At 46.6% G+C, this 23089-nt stretch overlaps 1 protein-coding gene across 6 annotated transcripts in view; it reads right to left on the minus strand.

The window, feature by feature from the left end:
• Window positions 1–6515: 6515 nt before the first annotated feature.
• Window positions 6516–23089, minus strand: part of slc12a2 (solute carrier family 12 member 2) — a 149350-nt gene continuing 132776 nt past the window's right edge. For all 6 annotated transcript variants that reach the window (XM_061847504.1, XM_061847499.1, XM_061847497.1 and 3 more), the window contains 2 exons: window positions 10474–10541; window positions 6516–8137 (listed from right to left, as the gene is read on the minus strand). In XM_061847504.1, coding sequence (XP_061703488.1) covers window positions 8002–8137; window positions 10474–10541 — 204 coding nt within the window. In that variant the 3' untranslated portion in view covers window positions 6516–8001. The remainder of the gene's footprint in view (window positions 8138–10473; window positions 10542–23089) is intronic.

Raw genomic sequence — 23089 nt, forward strand, 5'->3', positions numbered from 1 at the left:
TCTGATATTGGTTTCGAAAATAAAACCAACTTGGTTTTGAAGACTTTGACGTTTGCTTGGATTTCATGAACAAATTGTTTTTTTCCCCTTGTCCAGAGCAAAAGCTAAATCACAAAGCCAATCTCTGTCATTCAGCTCAGAAAATTAGTCATCAAGTAGCTCAAAAAATGAAATAGTCTCTTGTTTGAGCTCCCACACAGGTTGACATACTTTTCCTAAACTGAACCAGCAGACACTAGAATGGTAAAGTAAGTCCGTGTGGTCAGCGTCAATTTCTTAGAGAAAATGAATAAACTGACGATAGTGAAGTCACCTTGCTCGAATAAAGTTAACAAGTTTCACAACTGGCTCCACAGCCACCTCTCCAAATTGCTTCCATACCTCCACAGGTATGTCATCAGGACCAACTGCCCTTCCATTTTTCATCATCTTTAATAAGTTTCTAACTTCCCCCGTACTAATCATTGTCACTTCCTGGTCCATCACACTTGTCTCTTCTACTCTTCCTTTTGTGTCATTTTCTTCATTCATCGACTTCTCAAAGTATTCTTTCCATCGATTTAGCACACTACTGGCACCAGTCAACACATTGACATCATTATCCTTAAATCACTCTTACTTGCTGCTTATCCTTCTGATCACTATCTCTGTCTGGTCAACCTGTAGAGATCCTTTATTCCTTCTTTCTTGTCCAACCTGGTGCATATGTCGTCATATGCCTCTTGTTTAGCTTTCGCCACCTCTATCTTTACACTACGTCGCATCTCAATGTATTCCTTTCACCTCTCCTCAGTCCTGTCAGTGTTCCACTTCTTCTTTACTAATCTATTTCCTTGTATAACTTCTTGTATTTTGGGGTTCCACCACCAAGTCTCCTTTTCCCCTTTCCTACCGGAAAGAGTACTTTCCCTCTGATCCCCTTGGCTGGAGTAGCCCAGTCTTCTGGGAGCTCCTCCAGTCCATCAAGAGCCTTTTTCCGAAAGGCAACACAACATTCTTCCTTTCTCAGCTTTCACCACATGATTCTCTGGTCTACCTTTGTCCTCTTAATCTTCCTCCCCACCACCAGAGTCATCCTACAACGGTGTCGGGGGCAGGCATTGTTAACCCGGGTCACAACTGATCCTGTATGGCATTTTTTAGATGAACGCACATATTTGTTTGGCAAGGTTTTAAACTGGATGCCCTTCCTGACCCAAACCTCTGCATTTATCTGGGCTTGGGACCAGCCTACAGATTGCACTGGATTGTGCCCCCGTAGGCGTGCATTGCATCATTTTAAATATGTGAATTGACAATGTTGCAGCACGGCGGACCCAATGGTTAGAGTATTGTCCTCTCAGTTCTGAGGTCCGTGTTTGAAATTCCGGCTCTGCCTGTGTGGAGTTTGCATGTTCTCCCTGTGCCTGCGTGGGTTTTCTCTGGGCATTCCAGTTTCCTCCCACATTCCAAAAACATGTATTAGTTGGAGACTCTAAATTGGCCCTTGGTGTGATTGTGTGACTGTTGTCTTTCACCATGTGCCCTGTGATTGGCTGGCAAACAGTTCAGGGTGTACTGCGACTCCTGCCTGCCGACCTGGAACGTATAGTGCACAGTCATTGACCTGGGTAGTCTAAGTGATATGGCGACCGGGGTAATGATTTTGGTGATCAGGAACGGACCAACGAACCTGGGAGCAAGTTTGCGGGATTCCATCCGCAGCGGGAGATCCTTAGTGGAGAGCCACACTCGCTGCCCCACACTGAGTTCTGGTGTGGCCCTCCTCTTGCGGTCCGCTGCGGACTTGTAGATGTTGCCCATACGCAGCAGCGTCCTCCGGGCCGCCTCCCAGGTCCGTTTGCAGCGCCATACCACTGCCAGGACTGACGGCACCGCGGAGTCTGTAGCCAAGGAGGGAAACCGAGAGGGAGGATAACTGTGCACAACGTGGAGTGGAGCCATACCTGTAGAGGCGGAGGGTAGGGAATTGTGGGCGTACTCAACCCATTTGAGGTGCTGGCTCCGCGTGAACTGGTCCCTAGATGCTAAGCATCGAAGTCCAGTCTCTAATTCCTGATTTACCCTCTCTGTTTGGCCGTTAGACTCCGGATGATGGCCCGAAGTTAGACTAGCCGAAGCGCCGATGAGGGTGCAGAATTCCTTCCAGAAGCGGGCGCTGAATTGCGGACCTCTGTCCGAGACGATGTCCCGGGGGAACCCGTGGTAGCGGACGACCTCATCCAACACCAGCTGGGCTGTCTGCTTGGTCGACGGGATGTTCGGAAGTGGCACGATGTGAACCATCTTGGGGAATCGGTCCACTACAGACAGCACAACTGTGTTTCCCTGAGAGGGCGGTAGGCCGGTGACGAAGTCCAACGCGATGTGTGACCATGGGCGGAAAGGGATGGACGGAGGCCGCAACTCACCCACCGGTCGTAAACGGGACGTCTTATTGGCCGCACACACCGGGGAGGCATTGACGAATTCCTTCACGTAATTGCTGAGGTTGGGCCACCAGAATCTCTGTTTGACCACAGAACGAGTTTTTGCCATACCCGGGTGGCAGACCATTTTGTTCGAATGGGCCCAATTGACAACATCTCCCCGAAGTGATGGAATGACGAACAGGCGATCAGACGGACAATCTGCGGGCGGTGGAGTCTTACCCAGGGCCTCTTTCACCCGCGACTCGACCAGGTGAAGCTGGACACAAAGCACGCCTCTGCCAGGATAGGAGCCGCTACTGACTCCGTGCGCTCCTTCTCGTGGATCCGAGAGAGGGCGTCCCGCTTGCCGTTCTTGGAACCTGGGCGGAAGGACTGAGTGAAGCGGAAGCGGGTGAAGAAGAGAGCCCACCTGGCCTGGCGGGCGTTCAACTGCTTCGTGGTCCTCAGGTACTCTAGATTTTTGTGGTCGGTGAGGACCACGAACGGGACTTGTGAGCCCTCCAGCCAGTGCCGCCACTCCTCCATAGCCGTCTTGACCGCCAGCAGTTCGCGATCCCCCACCTCGTAGTTTCTATCTGCTGGGGTTAGCTTCCTAGACGGGAATGCACCCAGGTGGACCCTTCCGTCTTTGGGACTCCTCTGCGACAAAATGGCTCCAATTCCCGAGTCGGACGCGTCCACCTCCACCATGAACTGGCGATCTGGATCCGGGATAATGAGGATGGGTGCAGTGGTGAAACTTGTCTTAAGTTTATTGAAGGCCTCCTGGCAGGTCCTGGACCATTCGAAAACGTTGTGCGGAAAGGTGAGGGCGTGCAGAGGGGCGGCCATGGCGCTGAAGTTGCGAATGAACTTACTGTAGAAATTCACGAAGCCAATGAACCTCTGCACGTCCCTCCTGCTGGCGGGGGTGGGCCACCGAAGCACCGCGTCGATCTTCCCGGGATCCATCCGTATCTCCCCTTCTGCCAGGATGAAGCCCATTAAGGACACGGATGCTCGGTGGAACTCGCAATTCTCCCATTTCACAAATAGTTGGTGTTGCAAGAGCCGCTGGAGCACCTCTCTGACCTGTCGGATATGGGAGGTCAGGTCTGGTGAAAAGATAATGTCGTCAAGGTATACAAATACGTTTTTGTTCAGGAACTCCCGAAGCACGTCATTAATAAAGTTTTGGAAGACAGCCGGCATTGGTCAGTCCGAAGGGCATCACCAGATACTCGTAATGCCCTGTGGGAGTGTTGAAAGCAGTCTTCCATTCGTCGCCCTCCCGGATCCGCACCAGATGATACACGCTGCACAGTCCTTGGTGAAGATCCGGGGTCCTTGGAGGAGTTCAAATGCCGTAGCAATTAAGGGCAAGGGGTACCTGTTCTTGACCGTGATGTCATTCAATCCTCGGTAGTCGATGCAGGGTTGTAAAGTGGAATCGTTCTTCTTAACAAAAAAAAAAAACCCTGCACCGGCTGGTGAGGATGACGGGTGAATGAGTCCGGTTGCCAGAGACTCCTCGACATAATCCCTCATTGCCTGGTGCTCCGGTCCTGTCAAAGAGAACAGTCTCCCTCTGGGAGGTGAGATACCTGGGAGGAGTTTGATACCACAGTCATAAGGCCGATGCGGCGGCAGAGATTTTGCCTTGGACTCAGAAAAAAACTTCCTTTAAATCATGGTAGCAAGAGGGGACCGTGGCTAATTCAGAAGCAGTACACACTTCAGCAACTTGAATCCCTCCGTCCTCCCGAGCAGCGAGACACTGCTTGTGACAGTCCTCACGCCATGCCATTATCCGACCCGTGACCCAGTCAATGTGGGGGTTGTGTCTCTTGAGCCACGGGCTCCCCAAGATTATATCACTGCTGCTAGAGTTAAAAACGTGGAAACTAATGTGCTCCGTGTGCGTGTCCGGAAAGCCCATACATAAGGTTTGTGTGCGGTGTAAGCAATACGAAGACGCCGTGTGGGGAAGGTCGCCGCACACAATGCTTCGACCACACGGGGATTTATTAGGTTAGCGTCTGAACCGGAGTCAATGAACGCGGTCACTAGGCATGAGTGAGAGTCCGTTCCTATGGTGAGGTGCAAAAGCGACCGCCCTGACTCAGCGACAGTATACTGCACATTCACCGGCGTAGATATCCTAAGGTCGGAGCGCTTCGGTCGAACCGGGCAGCGGGCGATTAAGTGTCCAAGATGACCACAGTAGAAACAACGCCCTTCTCGTCACCGGCGGAGCTCAGCGGAGGAGCTTACGCCGCCGAGCCCCTCCACTTGCATGGTTTCCGACGTAGTAAGCAGCGTGGGCGGCTGGGAAGCGACCGGGCTGAGCCTCTCCGTCTCCTCCTCGGTCATGCCGTCCATCTGCCCCTGCACGGCCAAGCGCTGATCCACCTTGAGGGCCAGTGCGATGAGGGCGTCCAGCGAAGGAGGAAGATCCATGGCAATGAGGTGACCACAGATCTGTGGGGAAAGTCTTTGGTAGAAGGCATCATGGAGAGCCTCCTCGTTCCACCGGCTCTCGGCGGCCTGGATCCGGAATTCGATAGCGTAGTCTGACACGCGGCGACGGCCTTGGTGAATTGTCATGAGTGAGTCAGCTGCCTTGCGTTCCGGAGTCGCGTACTGGAATACTTGGGTGAGCACGCAGATGAACGTCGTCCATGAACGGCAGATCTCCCAGTTGCGACTCCATTCTGCTGTGGCCCACCCCTCCGCCCTTCCCGTCATGTGGGAAATGACGAAGGCGATTCGGGAGCGGTCCGTGGGGAAAGCGGACGCCTGCAGTTCGAAATGGAGGTCACACTGCACAAGGAATGGCTTGACGTTGCCTGAGTCGCCTGAGAAACGTTCCGGTCGGGAGAGCGGAGTTATGCTGGCATGGGAGGGGTCCGTAACAGGCGAAACGGGTGGACTCGGAGTGACAGGTGGAGTGACCATCGTCGGCGTAGCAGCCGCGCTAGCTTGGGATTCTAGCCACGGCTCCAGCTGGGCACAGATCTCATGGAGACGTTGATTCGTTACCTGAAGGGCAGCCTCCTGCTCAGCCAGGCGTCTGCTCTGGAACTGTAACAATCGGCGGATGACTTCGGAGTCGGCTGGGTCCATGTTGTGGCCAGATCGTTCTGTCACGAACGAGGCTTGAGGGCGAACCCAAATGCACGACTCCAGAGGCAAGCAGGTAGTGTACAGAAAGCCTTTATTTGGTCCGTGGTCAAAGATCATAGAGTCAGTCAGGAAAAGCAGCAGTATCAGAAGAGGCAGGCTTACTAGGATGGTCAGAGAACAGGCAAGGGTCGGTACACGTTAGATCAGGTAGACGGGAGTGCGGGAACGAGGCATGGGAATCAACGATCTGGCGGAGGACAAGTTGTCCCCCGTGTCCTATAAGTACCGGATGTAATCAGCTGAAACAGGATGCAGGTGTTTGCCGACTCATTGGCTGACCACACCCTGCTTGGGGAGGATGCCAGGGGCATGACAAAAAGTTAGTGGGATTCGTACATTAATACAGGGGTAGTTCTGAGTATATTATTACGTTATGGGCAGTTATTGTATTTGGGAAGTTTTTTCTTAATATACATAATATACATACCCTTCAAAACCTAACAGAGGATCGCAGCATTTCCATTTCTTAGTGTGTGGTGAAGAGTCACTGAATAATTCAGTGGCTTTCGGCCACACTGATTGGTGTGTAGTGAGCTTTGTAAGGAATAAAGTTTTGTATATGGCCATTATGTTTCTGAAATCATCATTATTAAGTCATTACAAAAATGATTGTGGGAAATAACATGATTGGTGTTTTCACACAGGATTATAATTAATAATAATTTTAATTTTAATACAAGATAACATTTGTCATTCCCACAGTGAGAAAATGCACAATTAAAGGTATAGAGCAAATTACTTTTTTTCAGGAATGTGTATCAAACTTGTATAGCCCCTTTATATTAATCAGTAGCCAATTAATAGCTCTCAGGTTTGTAAAAGGTTGGTGACCCCTGCTTTGATCTGATTCTTGAAATGGAACGTGTCTTGTATTACCGATTAAATGAAATGAAACGAGTGGAGCCTTTCAAATAGTGAGATGGAATTTTATTACATATGTGAAAAACTTAAATGCATAGAGGTATAACATTAACTCAGACCTGACTCATTCTAATGTCACATTATTCAGAACTGCAAGCCTTCCAAGTTCATAACAAGGTCACTTCGATAAAAACAGCAGTTCATCATACATCCTGATGGCAAAAGAGATGATAAAGACAGGGTGAGGGGCCTGAGTCGTTGAGTAAATGTAAAGTGTACTGTGGCACTACTGCTGGATGTGTTATATGGTGAGTTCCCACAGAACCAGCCACTATCTGAGCTGAGCTACATTTAGAGATATAAGAGACCTATACGGGTGGACGGTTATTACTTAGATACACATACATAGGTGTGGAATTGAAAAATATTGAAAACAAGATGCGACCTATCTGGTATGGCTTACCAAAACACTTGTCTGTTCTGGAATTAAGGCAAAGTTTACTAGCTTGTTGGAGAGTTTGTGTTCAGGGGAAGAACAATACAAGATAGATATAATTGAAAACCATTTAGTTAACGTGCAGCTGCATGACCAACAAGAGGCTACTATTTTAACATGACAAACAGTTGCTAACGGAAAAACTACACCCACAAATAAAATCTTAAATTCCAGACCAAGTCATATATGTCTGAGACACTGCCTGAAAGCCATATGGTGTCTGTTGTAGAGTAGTTGAGGCATTAGAAAGATTAACATTTGTAAAAAGCAAGACTCAAAAGTTAATAGCAAGAAAAACACAGGAGCCCAAAACAACAAAGGGGGAAGAACTGGTAGAAGGTTTTTATGCTACTAAAGAGATACCTTTAATTAATGCATGCAATTCACTCCAAAAAAGAAAGAAAAAAATCTAACTTACTCTTACCCAATATAATATGACCAAGTGATTAATATCTGATTGGACTGGAAGGCACATCCATAAGGCTTTAAAAAATGTGTTGCAAAGCACTCTAGAACGCAGAAAGTTGATTATTGATGCTTCACAAACGGGTCGAGAACCAGTAAATGTATAAGTGCGACCATTCCATATCACAACAATGTGAAAGATGGTGTGAAAACTCTTTTCAAAAGTAGTAATCAAAGCGTTTTGAGAAATTTACATTTCCAGGTGAGAATCAGAATGGAGATAATTTAGGAAATACCGACATTTCCTGAACAAAAATAAGAGCAGGTACATAAAGTACATAACACCAACATCTTTATCAAGTATTTTTACCCCATCGGAATCAGATCTGCATTGAATTCACGTGACTTTATATTTTTAGGTCATATGTGAAAACATAGGTGCACAGTTCATTGCATATACACACACACTCACACACACACACACACACACACACACACACACACACATATATATATATATATATATATATTATATATATATATATATATATATATATATATATATAATTATATTCACACACACAGTATACAGTAGTCTGCTAACAGACACAGATGGATGTGAGACTATTTCACTTTTTTTTTTTAAGAATAGAAGGTTAGGACACTCTGGTGGTTGCCGCGCACCAGAAGAATGGGTGGCAGGTCCTTTGACAACACCTCCAGCCAGGCCATGTACAGTGCACTTGACACTGCACCCTTCCTGGCCAATGGCAGGCTCCTGAAGAAGACAAAAAGATACATTCACTTTAATTTTGAAAACCCCTGTGCCATTAAAAAAATCATCTATATAATATAATTTATTTGGATGTTACTGCTGCAAATAAATATTTGAACACCTGCCAATCAACAAAAATTCTGGCCCTCAAAGACCTGTGAGCATCTAAAAAGTCAACCGAGACTGTACTTATTATTCTTAATTAGAAGCACCTGTTGGAGCTTTTTAGCTGCATAAAGTCTGTCCACCCCACACAAGCAGTAAGACTCCAACTACTAACATGGCTAAAACTAAGGAGCTGTTCAAAGACACCAGAGAAAAATGTAGACCTTCACAAGGCTAAAAAAAGCTACGGAGCAATTGCCAAGCTGCTTGGAGAAAAAAGATCAACTGTTGGAGCAATTATTAGAACATGGAAGAAACTAAACATGACTGTCAGTCTCCCTCGGAGTGGGGTTCCAAGCAAGATCTCAACTTGTGACGTATCAATGATCCTATAAAAAGGTGACGGATCACCCCAGAGCCAAATGGGAGGAGCTGGTCAATGACCTGGAGAGAGCTGGCACCACTCTTTCCAAGGTTACAGTGGGTAATACAGTGGTTTAAAATCATGCATAGCACGGAATGTTCCCCTGCTTAAATTAGCACACAACGAGGCCCGTCTCAAGTTTGCCCATGACCATTTGGATTACCAAGAGGAGTTGTGGGAGAGGGTTATGTGGACAGATGAGACCAAAGTATAACTTAATTCCACTTGCTGTGTTTGGAGAAAGAAGAATGAAGAATACCATTCCAAAAACACCACCATCCCTAGTGTGAAGGATAGGGGTGGAAGTTTTTTTGAACATGGGACAGGACGACTATACTGTATTAGGGAGAGGATGATCTGGGCCATGCATTGTGAGATTTTGGGGAACAACCTCCTTCCCTCAATTAAAGGATTAAAGATGGTCGCGGCTGCGTCTTCCAAATGACAATGACCCAAAGCACACAAACAGGATAACTGAGGAGTGGCTCTGTAAGAAGCATATCAAGGTCCTGGAGTGGCCTAGCCAGTCTCCGGACCTAAACACAATAGAAATTTTTTAGAGGGAACTCAAACACCTTGTTTCTCAGCAACAGCCCAGAAACCTGGCTGATCTAGAGAAGATTTGTGTGGAGGAATGGGCCAAAATCCCTGCTGCAGTTTGTGCAAGCCTGGTGAAAAAGTACAGGAAATATTTGACCTCAGTAATTGCAAACAATGGCTTCTATACCACATACAAAGATTGATTTTCACAGGTGTTAAAATACTTATTTGCAGCAACAACATAAGAATGATTAAAAAGTCATCCATCCATCCATCCATCTTCTGAGCTGCTTATCCTCACAAGGGTCACAGGAGTGCTGTACCCTATAACAGCTGTCATTGGGCAGGAGGTAGGCTACACCATGAACTGGTTGCCAGCCAATTGCAGGGCACAGGGAGACAGACAACAGTCGCATTCATAATCACACCCAGGGGGAATTTAGAGTCTCCAGTCTACTGCAAACCGGAGTGCCCTGAGAAAACCCATACAGACACGGGGAGAACATGAAAACTCCGAACAGGTGGGCTGGGATTTCAACCCTGAACCTCAGAACTGTGAGGCAGACACTCTACGGCTGCCCCACTGTAGGATGGATAAGTGTGTGTACGTATTTATATATATATTTTTTTTTTGGTTAATAACACTGGTGTGAGCCTCATTATGTTGTTGCAATTATTCAGGGGTCCCAGGATGAGGCAACCATTTTACATTCACACAATCGCAGACACCAGAATGAAAGTTATTTTTATACTATACAAATTAATTTGGGAATGTGTTTTACCTGTATAGGGTTAGGGCATGTCTTTACTGTTATTATGACTCCATCAAGACATTTAATGATTGGTTAGGTTCTTGTATCTGAAGAGTTTTAAGGGCAAAACATAAATTGTGCAACTCTGGATTTTCATGAAATGATGTTTGTAAAAAGTATTTCATGAGGCCATGACTATTTTCTATGCCAGTAAGGACTGCCTTTCTATTAATGCCTAAACTTTAAAAATAACGTCTTGAAAATAGGATGTGAGGTGTGACTATTAAACCAAAGGAGACATGGATCTATATCAAAACAAACCAGCATACGAAGTGTGATTTAGATTTTTTTAAAACATGTCTTCACTGTTATCAAGTTATACACATATGACATCACCAATTTTAATTTATATATACATTAGCCTCTTGTGATTTCAGTTATAATCTACCCATTCAAATTCAACACAACTCATTTGACAAGCACAAACAGTCAAGCAGAGAGCTTAGAAAGCATCTTACATGACAATAAGGTTGGCAGTGTTGGAGTGTTCCTTCAGTAGCTCATTGAGTCTGATCTGACGATTAGTCTGAAAAACAAAGATCAAATACATTTGATCCACCTCAATTTAAATTTTACAATACAAACTAAGTTCAAAGAGAATTGCGGAGTTTATAAATAGCTTATTGTCACCCAGTCCACCCTTAAAACCCACCAAATAAAAAGTAGGAGCTTTTATCACACATAAGCATTGGTTTACTGGATTACATGCTACTTCGCACTTCACATTTTTTGCAGCTTCGGTGGAGAAAAATCCCTTTGGCATATTGCAGGAAGACACATTGGTACATGATGATTGGTCCCTGACGTGACATCGACCAATGAGAGCATGTGTGGATTCATCTCGTGAGCTGATTGGCTCCGCCTCATCCAAACCTGACCCAGCAACTTCTGTCCCAGCCTGTCCTTTGTCCTCCTTTCTGCTGCGCGATCACCTCTGGTATTCCCAATGCCGCAGAAGCGCTGTGCTGATGCGAAAGCGTCCTCTAAAGCACCCAAGAGGAAGAAGATGATGACGATGAGTGAACTTTTGGATATAATCAAAGATGGCAGAAGTTACGCTTTTGTGGTGTGCCATTATGGCGTGAATTAATCCATGGTCGCTACATAAAGAATGATGTGGTAAACATCCATAAAACCGCTTCAATAACTTTTAATAAGAAAACAAAACATATGGTCTTCTTCTTCTTCTTTTCGGCTTGTTCCGTTAGGGGTCGCCACAGCGTGTCATCTTTTTTTCCATCTTAGCCTATCTCCTGCATCTTCCTCTCCAACCCCAACTGCCCTCATGTCTTCCCTCACCACATCCATAAACCTTCTCTTTGGTCTTCCTCTGGCTCTTTTGCCTGGCAGCTCCATTCTCAGCACTCTTCTACCAATATACTCACTCTATCGCCTCTGAACATGTCCAAAACATCGAAGTCTGCTCTCTCGAATCTTGTCTCCAAAACATCCAACTTTGCCTGTCCCTCTAATGAGCTCATTTCTAATCCTATCTAACCTGCTCACTCCGAGCGAAAACCTCAACATCTTCATTTCTGCTACCTCCAGTTCTACTTCCTGTTGTTTCTTCAGTGCCACCGTCTCTAGTCCATACATCATGGCCGGCCTAACCAGTGTTTTGTAAACTTTGCCCTTCATCCTAGCAGAGATTCTTCTGTCACATAACACACCAGACATCTTCCGCCAGCTGTTCCAACCTACTTGGACCAGTTTCTTCACTTCCTAAACACACTCACCATTGCTCTGGATTGTTGACCCTAAATATTTGAAGTCTTCTGCCCTCACTATCTCTTCTCCCTGTAGCCTCACTCTTCCCCCTCCACCTTTCTCATTCATGCTCATATTTTACTTCGGCTAATCTTCATTCCTCTACTTTCCAGTGCATATCTCAATCTTTGTAATTGTTCCTCAGCATGCTCCCTGCTTTTACTGCATATCACAATATCATCTGCGAACATCATGATCCAAGGGGATTCCAGTCTAACCTCATCTGTCAGTCTATCCATTACCACTGCAAACAGGAAGGGGCTCAGAGCTGATCCCTGATGCAGTCCCACCTCCACCTTAAATTCTTCTGTCACACCTAAGGCACACCTCACCATTGTTCTGCTGCCATCATACATGTCCTGTACGATTTTAACATACTTCTCTGACACACCAGACTTACGCATGCAGTACCACAGTTCCTCTCTTGGTACTCTGTCATAGGCTTTCTCGAGATCCACAAAGACACAATGTAGCTCCTTCCGACCTTCTCTGTACTTTTCCACTAGCATCCTCAAGGCAAATAATGCATCTGTGGGACTCTTTCTAGGCATGAAACCATACTGTTGCTCGCAGATACTTACTTCTGTCCTGAGTCTAGCCTCCATTATTCTTTCCCATAACTTCATTGCGTGGCTCATCAACTTTATTCCCGTATAAAATCCCACAGCTCTGTTTCCTTTACCAATATGTCCATTACAATCTGCACCAATCACAACTCTCTCGCTGTCTGGGATGCTCAGAACTACTTCGAGTTCGTTCCAGAATTTCTCTTTCAACTCTAGGTCACATCCTACCTGTGGGGCATAGCCACTAACCACATTATACATAACACGCTCAATTTCAAATTTTAGTCTCATCACTCGATCTGATACTCTTTTCACCTTCAAGACATTCTTAGCCAGCTCTTCCTTTAAAATAACCCCTACTCTATTTCTCTTCCCATCTACTCTGTGGTAGAATAATTTTAACCCTGTTACTAAACTTCTAGCCTTACTAACTTTCCACCTGGTCTCTTGGATGCAAAATATATCAACCTTTCTTCTAATCATCATGTCAACCAACTCCTGAGCTTTTCCTGTCATAGTCCCAACATTCAAAGTCCCTACACTCAGTTGTAGGCTCTGTGCATTCCTCTTTTTCTTCTGACGGCGGATCTGGTCTCCTCCTCTTCTTTGTCGCTGAATTTCCACCGACGCCCTGCCGGTTCACAGTGCCGGGTGTTTTTGACCCGGGCCACCGATCCAGGATGGGATTCTTTAGATGAACGCTCATATTTGTTTGGCAGTTTTTACGCTGGATGCCCATCCTGACGCAACGCTCTGCATTTATCCGGGCTTGGGACCAGCTTACAGATTGCACTGGTTTGTGCCCCCATAGGGCTGCATTTGGTGCATATGGTAAATCTGCGAAATAAAGCTGTGTTAGCTCTGTGGATAGCGGATTGCAGAAAAATGGCCCGGTGACGATGATGAAGAGGCTGAAGAAAGTGCTGACGAACCTGAAGCTGCAAGGAGGGATTCACCCCCTCAAGGATGAGGCTTTTAGGCAAGCAAAGATTATTTTGAAGAATTTCAAAAGCGTTACGGCATCAGAAGAGCTTCCTCCGCTGACAACAATGCTGCTTATTATGTAGAGGAAGAATTTGCACAAGACATTGACGACACTTTGGTATGAGCTGTAGAGCAATTGTGTGGACAGCGTTATGTCCTTGTACAGGGGAAATTTGAAGCAGAAGGAAAAACAAAGACAACACCATGTTTTTCCTCAAAGATAAAAATCTGTTCCACTTTCAGCACCTCCAGCAAAAGATTCTCCAAGAGAGGAATGTTACTCATGTACGTACTGCAATAAAAATGTTATTGTCCAGCACAAGGTTTTGATAAATACAGATTTAATTAGACACTTGTACTGTTGTAATTTTTGTTTCAAATGTGCAAAGTATAAATACTGTATTGTTGACACATTTTAAACAGTCTGGTCCCCCCCCCCAACACACACACACACACACACCACACACACACACACACACACACACACACACACACACAACTCCCCATCTCAAAGCTCAACTCAGTTACATTGGCAGTGCCTTCAGCAGAAGAGTCTGAGTGATGAATGGTAACTATACAGTGATATAATATAGTAAATGTTTTATAACTTATGTTTAAATTATAAATTTAACAAGGTTTTTATAATCAAAGATGAACTAAAGAACTCTTTTTGTTCAAATATGCAAAGTACAAATACTGTTTACATATTTTTTTCTGGTACCTACATGAATATCAATAAGCTCCTACTTCGAGGTTAACTTTTATCGAGTGGTTCTGGTCCCAGTTAACCACGAAAAATTACGTATTATTGTATATTAGTTTGGATGTCAGTGTGGCTTTTGATACAGTAAATCATCGGTGGCCAAACCCACGGTTCTTTGCTTGTTTTCATGGAGCTCTCGTGAAGGCACGAAAATACAAAAGTTCAGTTTTTTTAATGTGCATTTTGTTACCGCGCTTTGCTTGAGTTTATTACAGATATCGTGACAACAAACTCAGTGTGTGTGTGCGTGGATGTGTGAGTGAATGTGGGAGTGCGCAGGTGTGTGCAGCAGAGTAAAAAGGAATAAAAAGGAGCATGAGAAGGTGGGAGTGTGAGAGTAAAAGTTTAGTGACTGCGACCAGAGAAGAGTTTTGTTTAAAGGAGCCAATAAAGCCATTCGAGTAGCAAATCAGTGCTTCGTGCCGTTATTGTTACCGCCACCCAACTCAGCTGTGCAATGACAGAAACAAAAAGGAGTTAATCCCAAGGAAGACGACCTCGGCCCCGGAGAAGAGGACTCCCCTGCGTCTCCCGATCACGGTCAGGTGACTGTAGCAGGCAAGGTTAACACAGTATTTTCGTAAAACTGGCACTGGCACTGAATGAAAATAGTTCCCAGTTGGCTCGCAATCTTTGGAAAAATGTTGTCTATTTTGCTCTTAAAATGGTGAGGAAAAATGAAGAGCTGAACAAAAATATGTGGATGTACACAGAACATTTTTACCAGAGCGGGAGAACTCATATTTTTTTTGTTGAGCACAACGGCAAGCCAATCTGCCCTTTGTGTCAGATGTCTAACGCATATTTCACAGCTTCAAATCTTACCTTGAGCTCACTCCACGCTAACATTGACCTGGAATTTCTAAAAGGGACTGAGCTTCGCAATCACAAGTTAGTCATTTGAAAAATCACACACAAATGGAGATGAAATTTTTAAAATAAATAATCATCCAGAGACTAATGCTTTCATGGTGTCAACTGGCCTGGAACATTGCAAGGGCCAAAAAGCAATACATTTATTTTCTGAGCCGCTTATCCTCACAAGGGCTTGCGGGGGTGCTGGAGCCAATCACAGCTGTCATAAAGCAACGACAAAACGAGAGCGGGAGGTGAACACCACGGGCCGGGAGTCACCGGATCAAAAACAAGAGTTGGCGGCCTGTCGATAAATCCCCTCTCCAGCCCAGTCCATGAGAACTGCAACCAGCGAGGCCCAATGATTCATTGTGGAAGTCACCGCTTCGATTGACCGTAGGTGGAACGCTTTAAATTCTTAGATCCAACTGCGCTTGCAGAGCAGCGTTTATCGGGTCTGAGTCAGCTAGGTCCTTGTATATTTGTTTTGTCACAAACATGGAACAAGGGGTTGGACCCAAATGCAAGATTCCGAGGGAGTAATATGATGTTGAGGGTGGTTTAATTGCAGGCCTAGATCATACATATGTGCCCAGTCAAAACAGGCGAAAGCACAAAAAAACACGTGGCAAAAGGCAAGGTCTAAAAAAACATGAAACGAGGGTCGGATACCAGAAAGTCAAAATAAAGGAAAAACAAGAGTTGACTAGATTTGACTGTTGTGGCACATGAATGGTGGGACGTGGTTATAAGGCAAATACACAAACAAGAAGCTCGTATACTCACACAGACTCATATAGTCTCATACAACGAACTGGCAACTACTAACACAACACATGAGGCTTAAATACCTGGCATAATTAGAGCCAATAAGGCGCAGGTGAGGAGCTGCTGCCGTAGAAAGCCGCACTCAGGGCAGTGGCCTGGCCATGCCCCTGACAGTTCTGTTCGATTGATCAACTCTGATCCTCATTAAACTTCAAGTAAAATACTAAGTAATCATAGAGGACCCTCAAAAACTCCACTGTGACACAGCAAAACTGGTCTGGCATAAAGGGGATGCAGATAGTCCATTATGCTTGATCTAACAGCTGAACAGGGGACAATAAATAAAAAAATAAACAAGCGGGCACCCACACACCTACAAACACACACCACTACCCCCCACCTATGTAATTTTGATGTGAAGAGCGAGGAATATTGACAAGATTACGCTAATGAGAAAAGTTGTGGGTGCTTGACGGGGGGAGGAGGGAAGGACTTACTCACTGTAAGTGACGTTAGCCATGCACCACGTTAAACCATCTTACGGTTCAGACTACAAAGATGAAACTTCTCACTTTTCATTGTAAATATTATTTACGATAAGTATTGTAAATCCTTCAGTGAGTCAGTCCTTATTGTATGACTTATTGATTTATGGCCGTGCACTATGGAATGAATAACTAACCCACAACGCATTGCAACATGCCAATAAAACTGTATTCTTAATGTGGAAATAAAAAAAGTTAGAACAAAAACACTTTTTATGAAGGAAAATAAAGTGTTGTTAGATTAGGGGATGTCGTCAATCATTGCTAAAGGCCTCATCATACTCAGGCGCTTGTGTGGCTGACAATGCCAGCATTGCCCCGCGCGGCCCTTCTGTCACTTAATGGGCACACGACAAAAATTGTTGTTGCGGGTGGATTTTGGCAGAAATCATCGGTCGGTTTTAGTCAGATGCTTTGATTACATCGCCTGTTAGTACCACAAATCATCCTTGGGTGAAATTTCCAAACTTCATGGTGCTGCGTTCATCTGTTCAAAAAATTATATACAAGTACTGAATAAACATCATGGGAATGTCCAGCCATCACAACGCTCCGGAAGCAGACAGGCTCTGTACCAGAGATGAATGTGTTTTAGTCCGAAATGTCTGAATCAACCCCAGAACAATAGCTGAAGACCTTGTGAAGATGCTGGATGAAGTTGGTAAGAAAGTGTCATTATCCACAGTGAAATGAATCCTGCATAAACAGGCTGAAAGGCCACTCACCAAGAATTACACTATTACTCCTAAAGAAACAAAAAAGATAGATTACATTTTGCAAAAAGACACCAAGACAAAAGATCTCAACTTCTGGAGACATGTCCTGTGGTCTGATGAAACTAAAATGGAGCAGTTTGGCCATAATAACCAACGTTACATCTGGAGTAAAAAGGTGATATCAGAATCACAATCAGCTTTATTAGCCAAGTGTGTAACAACACACAAGGAATTTGTCTCCAGTAGTCGGTGCTGGCCTGGTACGACATTCAGAACAAAGAACAAGGGACATTCAAGTTACAAATTTGCAAGAGGCAGTCTTCATTGAGAACAGTTAAGAGTCAATAGTATATTAAGCTTATACAGAGTGCCCTTGCCCCTTCGCAGTTCCGGTTATAGATCAGTCCAATAACAATTGTGCAAAGGCAGCAGTTTAAATTAACGAGTCGTGTGACAGTCTACAGTATATATCACTATATATAATACAAACACTGATTTCCTAGCAGGATATAAGGGTGTGTCCCAACAACGGCACAAGACAGAAAATAGTAGTTCACTGATCAATAATTTAATGACTTAATTGCCAGAGGAAAGCTCGTAGACCTAACCAACAGTGACACATGGAGGTTGCAGCATCATGTTGTGGAGCTGTTTTGCTGCAGCAGGAAATGTAGCTCTTCATAAAATAGAAGGCATTATGAAGAAAGAACATTACATGGAGATATTAAGGCAACATTTCCAGACAGACATCAGCCAGGAAGCTAAAACCTGGGCACAAATGGGTCTTCCAAATGGACAATGACACAAAGCATACTGCCAAGATGGTGAAAAATCTCGAGGATAACGGAGTCAATGTCTTGGGAGTGGGTATCACAAAGCCTTGATCTGAATCCGATTGAAAATTTGTGGACAGATCTGAAAAGGCATGTGCGAGAAAGGCAACCGACAAACATTACTCAATTACATCAGTTCTATTAGGAGGAAGGGGTCAGGATTCTAGCAGATGACTGTCGGAAGCTTGTGGAAGGTTACCCAAAGCATTTGACCCAAGCCAGTTAAAACAAATACTACTCCATGTGAAGGAAATGTTTGTAAACTTGTGGAAGGTTACCCAAAGCATTTCACCCAAGCCAGTTGAAACAAATGCTACTCCATGTGAAGGAAATGTTTGTAAACTGTCATGATCCTGCCGCTTCAGCACGAGCTGTGCGGGTGTCCGCGCATTTGCGCTGATTGGAAGGTGCACACCTGCGCCTCATGCAGCCTGATTATGCTGTGGATTTATATGACCGCGATGACAACTGGCCGGCGCCAGTTCGTATAATCTTCATGTCCCGTTCGTGTGCTCCGGTATCCCTGATTGAACCTGTGTGTACCGACCTTCGTCCGTTCTTCGACCAACCTTGTAATCCTGACTCCTTCGTTACTTCTGCCTGCTTTGATTGTTCTCCTGTGGACCGACTCCTGCCTGTCCGCTCACCTGCTCTCTTCGCCCGACGTCACAACTACCGCTGCTGCACCGGACTGCCTGCTCGATCCCCTACCTCTGCATATAATACACGTGTCTCTTCTTGAACTACCTTGCGTCTTCCGAGTTCCTGCATTTGGGTCCTACTCTCGTTCCGATGGGACGTGACAGAACGAACTGGCCAATACAGGACCCAGCAGGAAAGACCCGGCGTCGCCGGGACCGACGCAAGTTAGACCTGCCGGAGGACCAAGCCTGTCCAATCCGGGTAGGCTCCCTGATGTCCTCCGCTTCCGTGTCTTACGCTCCGCCAGCGAGGTATGAATACGTCCCGAACACTACCCTCATATTCTTCTGGACTCTGACTTTTCGGAATAATAGGAGGACCGTGATTTGTATGACCGGCTGCCTAAGTACGACTCAGATGACTTTGATTTTGAATCTCTTTGCCCGGCTTTTCATCCCAGTCAGTTTGTTTCACCTGCCCGCGTTTCCAGCACCCGAGCGACTTCGTCCTGTAGGTCCAAGTACACCAATCTGTACGAGGGAACCCGCTTGGCCATCTACCCGAGACCTCCGCATGGCGGCCAGAGGAGACGCCCCGGCCGGGCGCTCCCTTGTGCCTCCCGCTGCGCAACTAAGACACAGTCCTCCCACTCCTCGCCGGCAACGGCGAAGCCCGCAGACCCGCAGCTGGTGGCGAAGCTTCCAGCCCAGAGGGAGGAGGAGCCGCCAAATCACGAGGCGTTCTACCGTGAAATGCGGGCGGAGATAGAGCGGCAGAGCGTCGAATTGGCGGCTCTCACGGCCCAGGCCCGGCAAGGATTGGCGAACCAGCCGAGCTACTCTGACGTCGCAATGGCGACGAACTCGCTGCTGATGCAGGTTCACGTGGCAGTTGGAACTGACCCGCTCCCGAGACACGCCCTCGTGTCAGTTTCGACTGACTCTCCGCCGGCTCAGGTTCACGTTGCCGTGGAAACCGACCCGCCCCCTTGCCAAGTGCACGCCGCAGTGGGAACGGACTCGCCACCTTGCCAAGCGCACGTAGCTGTGGAAACCGACCCGCCCCCTTGCCAAGTGCACGCCGCAGTGGGAACAGACTCGCCACCTCAAGTGCACGTCGCAGTGGGTACGGACTCGCCACCTCGCCAAGCGCACGTAGCTGTGGAAACTGACCCGCCTCCTCGCCATTCCCACGTCGAGGTTTTGGCTGTTCCGAGCAGAGTTCACGCGGCAGTCGGAACTGACCCGCTCCCGAGACACGCCCATGTGTCAGTTTCGACTGACTCTCTGCCGACTCTCGTTCATGTTGCCCTGGAAACGGATTCGCCACCGCGCCACGCCCACGTTGCTGTTTCAACGGGATGCACTGCAAGCTCACGTGGCAGTGGGGACCGACCCGATGCCGCCTCATGCTGCTGTCCAGGAGGGGGCGATGGTGTCGCCGCCTTCTCACGTTGCCGTCCAGGAGGGGGCGATGGTGTCGCCGCCTTCTCACGTTGCCGTCCAGGAGGGGGTGATGGTGTCGCCGCCTTCTCACGTTGCCGTCCAGGAGGGGGCGATGGTGTCGCCGCTTCTCACGTTGCCGTCCAGGAGGGGGCGATGGTGTCGCCGCCTTCTCACGTTGCCGTCCAGGAGGGGGCGATGGTGTCGCCGCTTTCTCACGTTGCTGTCCAGGAGGTGGCGATGGTGTCGCCGCCTTCTCACGTTGCTGTCCAGGAGGTGGCGATGGTGTCGCCGTCTTCTGACGTTGCTGTCCAGGAGGTGGCGATGGTGTCGCCGTCTTCTGACGTTGCTGTCCAGGAGGTGGCGATGGTGTCACCGTCTTCTCACGTTGCTGTCCAGGAGGAGGCGATTGTGTCGCCACCTTCTCACGTTGCTGTCCAGGAGGAGGCGATGGTGTCGCTGCCTTCTCACGATCCTGTCCAGGAGGTGGCGATGGTGTCGCCGTCTTCTCACGTTGCTGTCCAGGAGGAGGCGATTGTGTCGCCGCCTTCTCACGTTGCTGTCCAGGAGGAGGCGATGGTGTCGCTGCCTTCTCACGATCCTGTCCAGGAGGGGGCGATGGTGTCGCCGCCTTCTCACGTTCCTGTCCAGGAGGAGCTGGGGAGTTCAGTGGAGCCACCCTGGTGCTGGACAGACTTCGGGATAGTGGCGGTCATGGCTCTGGTCCTTCTCTCTATCATCCTTTTCGCTCCAGATGGCTCCCAGCCGCTTCATGACCTGGCCTCGTTGGTGACCAATTCACGGCTGCCTACTGACCAAGCCTCGGTGGCGACCAATCCCGTGTCGTCTTGCAACGACGGCGTGGGAGGTTCTCGTCCGGAGCAGTGGCCTGCCTCCTTATGGTTCCTGCTTCGCCGTTTGGTTCCTCACAGAGGTCGTCCGCCCGAATCGCCCCTTGGGGACCCTGGTGCTTGGCGTCCGGGTCGTCCTCCTGACCTGTCCACCCGGACGCCTAGTGTTTGGTGGCCTGGATGGGTGTCCGCGCAGGTGCGCTGATTGGAAGGTGCACACATGCCCCTCATTCAGCCTGATTATGCTGTGGATTTATATGACCGCGATGACAACTGGCCAGCGCCAGTTCGTATAATCTTCATGTCCCGTTCGTGTGCTCCGGTATCCCTGATTGAACCTGTGTGTACCGACCTTCGTCCGTTCTTCGACCAACCTTGTAAGCCTGACTCCTTCGTTACTTCTGCCTGCTTTGATTGTTCTCCTGTGTACCGACTCCTGCCTGTCTGCTCACATGCTCTCTTCACCCGACGTCCCAACTACCGCTGCAAATTAATGGTCTTTTATTAGATGGCAGTACCACATTTTCACAAGCATAAGGCACACTTAAGTCTTAAATTTTTTCCAAAATGGACAGGACACCTTATAACGTGGCATGCCTTATGTGTGCACCTAGATCCAAAATCTGTAAATGTTGTTCTGTGACTTTGCTGAGCTCCGTGTAACTGACTGAGAGCATTCCCTGGCCAACACTGCTTAGAGGAAAGGCACACATGGCTCCTCAGTGCGGGTGTTCACAAGGGAAGGGTAGGCATGGAAGAGGGATGCTAAAGACAAGCCCCCCAGCAGGTGTAGATCTTACTTTGTGCAAACCCCCGAAAATGGCACCGACAAAGAGACACGCTTATGAAGCACAGTTTAAACAGCAAGCTATCAGTTAGAGTGCCACTGACACCTAAAACATAAAATGTAGTATGTTGTTAACAAAAAAAAAAAAAAACAGTATGTCAGAATGTTGCCGTATATATTTTTTTTCATCTTCCACCATGAAAAGTCTGTTGACTGTGTTGGATTGAAGAAGAAGCTGGAAGTGACATTTTGCAGACACCTACAGCTGCGGAGTTGAGTGTCTTTACCTCTTGTACAGGCGAAAAATTACCCGTTTTTTTTCTGCGTGTTAGCCAAAATGCCGGGTCGTTGAATTGCTGGGTTTCGCTTGAACACTCTGGAGGATGATTAAGTCTTCACATGTTTCCAAAAGACGTGATTCGTTGTGAAAACTGGATTGCACAGGTGTAAAGGACAAGAGCTTTGTGGGTTCCAAATGACAGGTGGGTGTGTAATACAGTAAATGAAAAAAAAAAATAGGATGGAAGACATATTTTGTGTGTGAATTTAGAATAAATCCCGTGACCCAAACCAGCAAAATATAACAAAGCACTTGTACTGCTTTTAAGATTTAATAATAATAATACTAATAATTTAATGACACACAACACAATAGTACAAGAAAACAATCACAAAATAGAAGTACAAAGACAGTTTAGTAGCATGTAAGACAAGCTAACTAGCCAAACGATGTATAGTTACCATAGTCGAACAAATATTCCAAATAGGCAAATATTATTTCCAGCAAATGTTCCGGAAATGTGACGGATGACGGAAGGCAGTGTGGCATCCATTTACTTGTCCGGAAGCAGCAGTATTAATAAAAAGCTCTGTTGACAGGAATCGTCGTCCTTATCGGAACATTCTAGAAATCTGCGTTCGACAACGTCATAGAGTCCTTCTCTCAGAACGTAACAAAAGATATGCGTCATTATAACTTTATAAAGTACGTAAGTCAGGGGTGCTCAATGTGTCGATGTGTACGGGCCCCGGTTAGAGGTGAATGATGAATGAAAAATGAATAAATCAGTTGATATTTGCCTATTTGAAAGGGGCTATAGAGCTCCTGCACCTACGCCATCAAATCACGTTACTGGGCGGATTCTTCAATGCTAAGTCAGTTGGAGATGACACGAAAATACGTTTTATAGCACGACGCCCAGAGTTTTGTTCGATACTGTTAAACATTTAGAAGGTGATAACAACCGAACGTACGTGGAAAAATGAGAGACACTTGGCATAGAGGACCCATATTTAATGCCGAAGTCGATGTTTATGCCGATAAGAAATTGGACGATTATCCCGCTTGCCCTTGTCTTGGACAACTGGATCTATACATGTATCTGGTGAGTAAGTCGTCGAGATTGACAAGGAAGAGCTTGAAAGCATATAAAAGTCTGGACCCATACAAATACTTCGTTGCTGGATCTGTTCTAAATGGGGAAACGGCTCGTGGACGGGGAAGTAAGTTCGGCTACATGTTAACCTTTGCTGATATCCATCGATCTTTTCAGCC

This window comes from Syngnathoides biaculeatus, chromosome 17 (genome assembly GCF_019802595.1).
Source record: "Syngnathoides biaculeatus isolate LvHL_M chromosome 17, ASM1980259v1, whole genome shotgun sequence".
In the NCBI taxonomy this organism is placed as follows: Eukaryota; Metazoa; Chordata; class Actinopteri; order Syngnathiformes; family Syngnathidae; genus Syngnathoides; species Syngnathoides biaculeatus.